At 37.3% G+C, this 10,650-nt stretch overlaps 1 protein-coding gene across 1 annotated transcript; it reads right to left on the minus strand.

The window, feature by feature from the left end:
* Positions 1-696: 696 nt before the first annotated feature.
* Positions 697-10,312, minus strand: HEMGN (hemogen). The gene is made up of 4 exons (XM_033124151.1): positions 10,130-10,312; positions 8,360-8,453; positions 3,384-4,405; positions 697-2,009 (listed from the first exon to the last, which is right to left on the minus strand). Exons 1-4 carry the CDS (start codon positions 10,206-10,208, stop codon positions 1,903-1,905), a joined length of 1,302 nt encoding a protein of 433 aa, XP_032980042.1. The 5' UTR covers positions 10,209-10,312; the 3' UTR covers positions 697-1,902.
* Between the last annotated feature and the right edge of the window lie 338 nt (positions 10,313-10,650).

The following is a 10,650-nucleotide window of genomic DNA, read 5'->3' on the forward strand; positions in this document are numbered from 1 at the left end:
AAATGGGAGGGAAATAGCACTGTCACATCCTGCTATACTAGTGGTCCTCAACCCTAGCTGCACATTAGAATCATCTAGAGAGCTTTTAAAATACCCTAAATGCAATGTTGTGTCCTAGATTGGATCCTGAAGCAGAAAAAGGACATTAGTAGAAAAACTAATGAAATCCAAATAATATCTGTAGTTTAATGGTAACGTAACTATCTTAATTTCTTAAGTTTCGATAAATGGACGATGGTTATGTAAGATGTTAACAGTCGGGTAAACTAGGTGAGAGGTATACAGGAATATCTGTACTATCTTTACAACTTTTCTATAATTCTAAAATTATTGCTCAAAAATTATTTAGAGCAAAAGTAACTTAAAAAGAAATATACCTATGTCTGGATCATCCTATACAGGTGACTAGAATCCCCAAGGAGGTGTCTGGGCATCTGTAATTTTGAAATCTTTCCCAGTGGTTCTAATATAGCATGAGGGTTGAGAACCACTGCTTTACACCATAAATGCTTGAGAGACTGGCATCCTAGCTTGTTCTTCACTGTAGCCTAGTACCTAACACAATACCAATATAGAGAACTTGCACAATTGTGCCCTTGCTGAACCAGACCTTTATTTGTAAAAGTCTCCTTTACTTTGAGTCTGTTGTAACAACAGAAAGAAAACTGAAAACAACACTCCTCCAAAAAAAGAAATACTAGGGGATATTTTCAGACACTTCTCACCCAGAATGGTTCCTACTCCTGTCCCCAGTCTCTTCTCATTTTCAGTTAATCCTTACCATTATCACCAGATAGATATTCCTAAAATACTAAAATTGCCACTTCATTGTTCAAGTCTTACTTAGCTCTCCATTCCCTAACAAGTAATACATTTCTTAGTTAAGTATGCAAAATTCTGTACACTCTAATAATACAAGATTTTTTAGCCTATTAGCCTATTCCACATGGACCCTGAATTAACTGAAGAACATCTTGAATTCACCCCTCTCTATGTCACATACAATAATGCAGTTATCCTCACCTATAATACAAATCTTTTCCATCTTTCAAGGCTCCACTCGTGTAATTTTTTTCAGCTCACTCCAGCAAAATAGTGAGTGTTCTCTCTATTAGATCTATTATTCATGCAGCACTTACCATTTTCTTTCATAATTATTTGTTTTCTGTTTCATTTGCCCGTGAGACTAAATTAAACCCCTGGTGGGGAAAGACTATGTGTTATAGGTCTTCTAACCCTCAAAATGCTTACCATGATGCGGTCCACACAGTTAAGCATGTAATAATGATTTAATATACATTTTGCACAAATGCAATATATAAAAAGTAAAAATCAAAACTCAAGTACACAAGTAAACTACATTCAACACTCCAAAATATTTTTGAAAGAGTCCCAGAATGAAAAGAATTGTTAAAATTAACTAAGAAAGCCAACTAAAGCCTGAATAAAATTTTGATGCTATTGTTACATTAATAATTGAACAAATGTTACAAGAAAACATATATATTCCCCCAAGTTTTAAGTGTTCAAACTTACTAATTTTTCTGCTCTTAATAATTAATCAAAGAAATGTTTGTTCTTAGGGAGAAAAATTATTCAGCCCACCCCTTTTTCCATTTTTGTCTCTTCCCACCACTATTTTTACCCCAATATACATACACACACACACACACACACACACAAAACACACACACAAACACACACACACGCAGTATATTTTCTACATGGTAGAGCCTGAAAAAACACATTAGTTCTCTCTTCCAGATATAGTCTATACATGGAAAAAAAACACTATTAAGATATTAATGAAGATTGTAGAGATTTCTACAATATTTTGAGAAAATCACACAGTAATATATTAAGATGTGTATTTTGTTGTACAACTATGATGGTTGAGCATTGTTAAAACAAAACATAACTATAGACGTCATTTTCTGGGTGACTCTCTTGAGGAACATTTAGAATTGCCGGCATCTCTGGTTCTTGTGCTTTGGCTTTTTCTTTCACTTCTGTAAAATCAAATAAAATATGAAAATAGGTTCAGTAAATGGTATTGGGACAATTGACCATCCATTTGGAGGAAAAAAACCCTCTATCTCACACCTTGCTTAAAAACAAATTTCAGATGAATTAAAGATTTAAATATTAAAATAACATTAATGTTGTAATCTTAGGATTATAAAGGCCTTTCTAAGCAGAACACAGACCAGGAACCATAAAGGAAAAGATTGACAGGTTTGAATAACTAAAAACTAAAATTAAAATTTCGTCATATATGACAAAACCCATTGTAAACAAAGTTAAACACAAACAACAACTGGGAAAATATTTACAACATATATGTAGGTAAAGGTTTAATAACTATTTAAGAGATTTTTTTACTCAATCAAAAAAGATAGATATCCCAAATTTAAAATGGAACAAGGACTCAAACAGGCAATTTTCAAAAGAAAAAAATGCAAATTCATACTCATGAAAAGATGCCAAGTAGCATTAGTCATCAAAAAAGTGGAAATTAAAACAATTAAGTTTTATTTTTTTTAACCTAGTAGGTAGTCAAAGATTGTTAAAATATTACTCGGAACCCTACTAACCCTATGTTTTTGTTGCACTCATCTTTTAGGAGAAAGAGCAAATAAACAGAGATTTCTTTAGAAAACAATTCCCAGGGGAAAACTATGGTCTGATAGTGCATTTTCTTAGAGTACTGCCGACAGATTGCACAAAGACAATCGAGGTTCTCAGGTATGTCCCTGAGGCAAGTCAAAATGAAGAAAGGTCACATTATTTTCAAAATGCTATGCTTAGGAGAAAGCTTTTCGGGAACAAACATTGAAATGAAAGAGTTCTCGGTAAACCTGAAAAATCCTGCAAAAATGTGTTCCCTAGTAACAGTGATCATATTTTACACCTTTGTATATCCCTTGGTACCTTAAACCATGAATTTACATGCCTTTAGTTAGCCAGGAAAATGTAATTTTCAAGAAAAACTTTAGTCATCAAGTTTTCTTATAAATCTAAACCTAATTATCTTTTCAAAATTTTTACACATAATTCATCCTATGTTGGGTTCATTTCTCTTCACTGGCTAAAGCTTCCCAAAATGGATAGTATGTACAAGTACCTATTATACACACTTATATTTTCAATTTTTTTTTAAATTTTTTGGAAGTATGCCAGACAGACATTGGTTGAGTGAAAAACTAGCCAATGACATTAATGCTACCCAATGATACAACTGGGGATAACCTAGGATAACCTAGTCAGAGAAGGCTCTACGTCACCACTCTGAGGGAGACATACCTAGTTGGTGCTCTAATTATAAATGGCAACATGATTAAAGTGGCAGTGTCACTGACTTATCCCCTATAAACAATCCCTACCTCGAGGAAAAGTATGAACATTCTTAGCATCTTCCTGGTGTTCTTCAGGATCCTGGCCTTGGGATCTACCTAGTTCTTGGCATGGTTCTGGAAAGCATTCTTTAGGCACATCCTGATTTTGATATGTCTTAGTAGAGAGGTCTTCAGGCTCAGGTGTTTCTTGGTATATTTCAGGTACACAGTCTTTGGGCCCAGGTGTTTCTTGGTCTATTTCAGGTGCACAGTCTTCAGGCCCAGGTTCTTCTTGGTCTATTTCATGTGAATATTCTTCAGACCCAGGTGTTCCTTGGTATATTTCAGGTGGATATTCTTCAGGAACAGATGTTTCTTGGATTGTGTTATGAGAGAGAGCTTTAGGCACAGCAATTTCTTTATATGCTTTTTGAGAAAAGTCTTGAGGTTCAACTATTTCTTGGTATGTTTTTGTACAACGCTCTTTAGGCACAGCTATTTCTTGTTGTGTTTTAGGAAGGACGCTTTCAGTCTCAGCTATTCCTTGACCTGGTTCAGAATTGTATTCCTTGGGCTCAGCTCCTTTTTGGTATGTCTCAAGAGCGTAGCCTTTAGCCACATCTGGTTTGGGGTATGCTTCAAGAGAACATCCTTCTAGGTCAGCTGTGTCTTCAGATGTTTTAGAAGGTAGGGTTTTGGCTACAGCTGTTTCTTGGCACATTTTAGGAGAGAGGACTTCAGTTTCAACCATATGTTGGCCTATCTCAGAAGGGTGGTTTTGTACTGTTATTTCTTGGTATTCAGGAGAATTTTCCTGATGTATAATGCTTGCTTGACCTATGGCAGGGAAATTTTTCTCAGATACAACTCTTTGTGGGGAGGCTACCGGAGGGAGAGCTTCAGTTACATTCCTAGGTAATTCAGTTTCTTTCTCTGTAGGTACTAGTGCTTTCTCCAACATTTCTTCTTCTGATTGTGACCAAAGCTCCACCTTCAGTTCTGTATTTTGTTGTCTCTTTCTGCCTCTTTGGTTTCCTTTTCCTGTTCTCTGTCGCTTTTGTTTTTTCCCTCTGTGGAGAGATCAGAATTAGTGTCAGCGACAGGGCTATAGAATTCAGATAAATGGTTGGTAACAACAGCCCTGGTCTCTCCCTGCCTTGTTGCACGACCTTGAACAAGTCACTTAATCTCTCTGGGCCTCAATCTCCTTGTTTGTAAAATAAAGGGGGCAGTGCTAGATATTCTCAACTGTCAAGAGAGGAAATGTCCCTCAGGTACCTTCTGTTTCTGATGCCTTGCTCACCAGAAAGTATAGTATGTGTGTTTGAGAGCATGTACTTAAAGTTTGGTTACAGAAAACATAATTGATGTTATAAATGAACAGATTGGCATTCTGGTTGATTCACTAGTCTCTTTGGGTTTAGTCTGTGTGAGTCAGTCCCACTATGCCCTGGGTAGACTAATATAGTTGCGTTTCTAGATCCACGATCCAGGCACAGCTCCTGCAGGTGGATGATGTATATGGCTTGCTTATCTAATACAGTGTCTGTGTGCAGAATGCTAAGTAGCTACAATACATGTCAAATGAGATATACTGTAAGCTGTGTCCAATGCTGCCAAAAACATTTATTGAGGTTAAGAAGCCTGCTGGAAAGGCACGAGCAGTTCTTTCATACCTACTCTGAACTAATAGCCAGATTAAAGATCTAAAAGATGAAAGGATATACATGGAAATTACAGCCAATGACAAATTGTTAGGTACTGCAAATATAACCTAATACAGATGGGTTCGGGGGGGAGAAAAAGGTACTACAAATAAACATTTCATCATTTTTCTAAACCTATTGACATTCTGTCCCATGTTACCTGCCCCATGGAGCCTTCTTCTCTTACAGAGCCCAGGGCAGAAATGTTCTCCCTGTTTAGTGCTCCTGTAGCATTTATTATGAGGGTCATGCTTAAGGCAAGGAACGTCGGCTGCCTCAATCTGTAGTTATTTCTGGAGAAACCTTATTTCTTTTAGAAAACTAGATATTCTTTAGTGACAAAGCCAGTGTCTTTTATATCTGTGCAGTGATCACAGTTCCTTGCACACTTAAAAAATGTAAACCCTATTCTACTTTTGTGTATGTTTGAAATTTTCCATAATGAAAAAAAAATGTAAAGATTGCCTCACCAAAGCCAGTTTGAAGTCAGTATTTAAAAAGTATATATGTAATAGCTCAGTCAAAAATAAATATTAAAAATAATATAGCAAGAAAAATAATTTTAAAATGATGGTATGGCACCTCAGCATTTTGAAGTATAACTCCAAGTACCAAAGTAACAAGATAAATTATACTGTGCTTATTGTCAGATTAAAAAAAGATCGTATGTATATCTGAATTCTTCAGGAAACACTAATTTTTTAAACCTAGCTATTCAGTCCTAAATAATTTGTCATGTAGATCCCTATATGAGGCAATCTGAGTAATATAATGTTCCATTTTTTTTCCTGGTTATTTTTCAAAAGATACAAAAATATCTATGTGGCCTAAAATGTAATCTGTACTCTGTAATTTATCAATTATGTGATCATGGCAAGTCACTTAACCTCACCATGCCTTGGTTTCTTCACAGATTAAATGGAGTATATAGTATCTATCCAGCCTCATGTGGTTGTTATAAGAATTTCATATAATAACTTACATGAATGAATTATCCAAATATAAAGTAGTACTTTTGTATTCATATACAAAACCATATTCATATAAGAAAATTCATATTCATATAAGAAACACACGTATAATGCTTCCTAGGTGCCAGGCACTGTTTAAAGTAATTTCCTTATTCTGTTAACTCATATAATCTTCACATCAACTTATGAAATGGATACTACTATTATTTCCATTTTGCGGATGACAAAACTGAGGCCGAGAGAGTCTGGGTAATTCATCCAAGATCAAATGGCTAGGAAGTAGGGCAACAGGGCTTCTAATCTAGTCATTCTGGCTTTAATAGCTGTACTCTTAGTCACACTCTGGTGTTTCTTTCTGGAACAACTAAGGTTTCACTGTGTGGTATGCTGTAGTGAGAACAGCCCTCAGTAGTACAGAAATGTGTCACCAGAGCAAGGCCAGCCAGTTGCCAAGAGGCTCACCAAGGTGTCATCTACTTCAGTGACTTCCTCAGCCTTGGCCCCCAGCCCAGCAAACATAGAAACCCAATTCTATCAGCACACTAAGACTAGCTCCATTTATCAGGGGCAGAGCTCAGCAAACAGCTCAAAGAGACTGATATGTAAACCTAAAAACCGATTTTTAAATGAACAGTGAGAAATGCAAAGTCACACAGCAGAGAATGCCTGGGCTGACAAACAAATGTACTCTTTCTCTGTAGCAAGTAATTGGGAAGCCAAGTGATGAGCAGAAGGTTGCTTGGCGAGTACGGAATTAGGGGAGCTGACTGGATACGCTTTAGCAGAGTCACCTGCCATAGGACCTGAGTATAGAAATTTCTGCTAAAACACAATATAAGCATTCCTGAAAATCCTCACTTTCTGCAAAATTATACACTAAAAGTAACAGAGCTTATGAGGAAAAATAGAGTTTGGGCAAATGACTCAAAACCGATGCAAGTTTTTAACACTAACAAAAACAATTATTGATACCAGAGATAACTTGGATAGTCCAGACAGACAGACATAACTGGAGGCTGCCTCAGGGGATAGCAAAAACGGCACAAAAACAACAGTGTAAATGCAGGTTTTCAGCTGCTGTGATCATGCAAATAAGGCTGGCATTCTGAGCCAGCAGGGCTGCCTTTAAGTTGGGCCCAGGAGGAAGTACAACCCGCTACATGTGCAAAGCTGTGCAAGGCTGGTGGTGGTCTTTTCTTGGGGAACAGCCCCAGATGCTGGCCGAAAAGGATCCCGCCTATACAGCAGCCAACCTCATGGCTTTTTCCTTTCCTGCTAAAGGTTTGAATTCTATTCCCACTATTCTGGCTCATTTGACTAGGAAAAATCATGAATCAACACAACCTCACATTATACTGACATCATTCTCCTATTTACCAACATACGTGAGCTAACTCATGTAGCAGAACACCCAGTACTCAGTCCATATGGGGATAGATGTCCTTTCTTAAGAAGAATGCTTAGATCCGTGGTTCTCAACAGGGGGTGATTTCACTCCTCCCCTCCCTCCCCACCCCCACTTGCCCCAGGAGACATTTGGCAATGTCTGGAGACATTTTTGGTTTCACAACAGGGGAGTGGGGAGTGCTTTTGATTCCTAGAAGGCAGAGATGCTGCTAAACATCCCCAATGCACAGGACAGCCTCCCCCACAAAGACGCTGCCCAAAACGTCAACAGTGCCAAGGTGGAGAAACCCTGGTTTTGATGGATGCTGCACGCCTTGGCTCCTTGGGCTCCCCTTTTCCATCTCCAAGAAAGCAATACCTCTGTTTTCACAGTCACATTCTAAATGGATGCAGTTCGATGCTGCCTAATTTACAACTATGTTCTTGTACTCCCTCCCTAAGATGACAGACAAGTGACTTGGATTGGAGATTTAGGAACTCTCAAAGTCCCCAGTCACTCACTCACAATGCTTTGGTTTACTCCATGGAGAGTTAATCACACTCATTTGATAAGGATTACTAATAGAAAGCTTGGAGAACAAACTCAGAGGTTTCCTCAATGGTGTCCCCTGCTCCCCAAAATAAGATGCTTCTATGTTTATATTACCAGAGTGGTTGAACACCAAGCCTCTCCACAGTATAATTTGATTGCCTGGTGCTTTAATTAAAAGAGATCAGGGATAAAATTCTGTTCCCACCACTTTACTAGCTGTGTGACTTTAGTCAGGAGATTTAAGCCATTGGATATTTGTTTTCCTTTTTTGTAAATTAGGGATAAGAGCTCCTGATTTACAGGATTGTTGGAAAGATAAACTATAGTGTGTGAAACTGCTTATCGGTGCTTGGCACATAGCATATGCTGGATAAATATCAGTTCCTTTTTCCCTGCAAGGATACATACCCAAATTGCCATTGTGAAGTCTGCTTTTCTTGTGCTTCAGCTTTTCTTTTTCTGAGTTGCTCTCTGTTTCGCAAACTCCAAGGCCCAATGACTTCTGTAGGATCAAAATGAAAGTTATAGGAGACAGTGAGGCACGGTGGCATTATCAGCAAGAGTCCTATAGTAAGGTAGTCGAATCCCTGCTGGGTGTCTACATTCTTCTCCCAGCTTTTTGAGGACAAGGTCTCTATTTTATTTATGCTCTATCTCCGAAGAATTCCTGGGCAAACAGTAAATACTTTAAATTGAAAAGGTCAGTATTTGTAGGTAAGTGTGCTACCAAGCTATTCAATTGTTTCAAAATAATTTTTACATATTGTACAACATAAAAGAAAAAATCAGCCATGTTCTGTCATCCTTAACATTATACCCGGTTTCATTTTATTCCTCATACTCATCTAGTTCCTGTATTACACCAAGTTGCAATGATAGCATGCCACAATTTTATCATTAACCTAATATCAGAAGTATTTTCTATGATCTAATCTTCACAATTATAACTTTAATGACTACATGATACTTAATCATGTTGATGTATTCTCATTTACCCGGTCATTCTACTTGTATTGAACATTTAGGTTGTTGCCAGTTGGTTTTCTGCCATTGTAGATCAAACTATAATAATCATATTCATGCATACAGCTTTTTTTTCTTTTGAATTATTTTCCTGAGGATGGTGTTTCTCCAAGTTCTTTGGAATATTAAAGATATCATCAAAAAACATCCTGTTGCTATCCAAGTTTGAGAAAAGTTAATGAGTCTTTGATGTAGAACTTCTTAGAACCTGTGGAGTGAAAACCAAGTTGCAGTGGGACCCCCAAAAGATAGAGCATGCCCCTGGGACCACGGCAATGTTCGTAATGGTGAACTTGGATGGGGAAAAATTATACCTTTATTTTTACCAGTCTCTAATTAAAATTTCCATTTTCTATAATTATGAATGCAGGCACCAAACCATGGTAGTTTTAGCAGTATGTGACTGTGCCACCAAAAGAAATTACAGATTTCTTTTATATCACATTACAGTTAATGCAGATACCTTAAAATATTTATTTTAGATGATATATTTGATTTGATCATTATTATTAGATCCATCATTAGACCTTGTTATTTAATGCATATATAATAAGGACATATATTACAATATAACATAATTTCTCATTTTGACAACTGTATTATAATATAATTGTCTCCTTTGTAATCCTATGTATTTAATTTTGTGTATTTAAAATATTTATTCTAAGAAGTTGTCTAGGGGTTCATCAGAATGTCAAAGGGACCTGTAGCACAAAAAAGTTTTAAAACACTGTCTCAAGGCCTAGGATTTTGCAAAATAGTTTGAGATATGCTGCTTTAGTATAGATCCAATCAGTAAACCTATTGCTACCTATTGCCATGTCTCCCCAAAAGTTATACCAAATTTTTGCTACCATAGAAGTATATGGGTGTGCTTGTTTTACCACAACCATCCAGTACTGAGTATTTTCACTATCTTTCATTTAAATATATTTCTTATTAATGATTTATTATTTTCTGTGTTTCTCTGGCTTATTAGAATCTTAGCACTAGAAGGCACCTCAGGAAGTTATACAACCCCGATTCTTCCCAGCTACGATTATATGAATGTACTCAATCATGCCCTATTTTTTGCCAGATCCATAAAAAAGAGGAAAATAACCATAGCCCCAATTCTTCCCAACAGCCACTACCTCTTAAGGTCTCTTTTCTTACCTGGAACATGGTTCTTTTCTTGATGAGGATCAGGTGTCTGATGGAGCATCAAATGAGATTGGTCCTTTCCCAAATCCATCTTGCTGCAGTACCTTCCTGCTATTTGGTCTGACTTCCTCACACCGCCTTGTAAAAAAATATCAAAAGCAATTAACAGTTAAACACACACACACACATACACACACATGATTTCACTTGTCACTTGACTTCCCGCCTAAAAGTTTTATCTGGTGGGACCACAGCTGCTGGCTACTTCTACTTTCTTTATCACACTGCACAGGTATGAGTAGGGGGCATGGCTGCTGCTATGTTCTCACCCTCTAGCACAGTGGCTCGTTATACAGGAGCCCCACAGCCACAGCCTAGCATGGCAGTCTCTGGTACAATAGCCATTTGGTTCTGTCTAACAAGAAGTGCCTGAGTCTGAAATTCCATTTTACATATGGTGGTGGCATACTGTAGAAAGAACACTAACCAGCTCCAGGACCTAGAACCAGTCACCCGCCCTTTCTGTGACTCTC

Source organism: Rhinolophus ferrumequinum, chromosome 12 (assembly GCF_004115265.2).
Source record: "Rhinolophus ferrumequinum isolate MPI-CBG mRhiFer1 chromosome 12, mRhiFer1_v1.p, whole genome shotgun sequence".
In the NCBI taxonomy this organism is placed as follows: Eukaryota; Metazoa; Chordata; class Mammalia; order Chiroptera; family Rhinolophidae; genus Rhinolophus; species Rhinolophus ferrumequinum.

Excerpts from the sequence above, each read along its gene's own strand:
- HEMGN (XM_033124151.1), bottom strand. The coding sequence starts at position 10,208 with ATGGATTTGGGAAAGGACCAATCTCATTTGATGCTCCATCAGACACCT. Across the intron at positions 8,454-10,129 it reads AGAAAAGAACCATGTTCCAG|AAGTCATTGGGCCTTGGAGT; the intron begins GTAAGAAAAGAG and ends TTGATCCTACAG. Across the intron at positions 2,010-3,383 it reads TGTTCATACTTTTCCTCGAG|AAGTGAAAGAAAAAGCCAAA; the intron begins GTAGGGATTGTT and ends TTGATTTTACAG.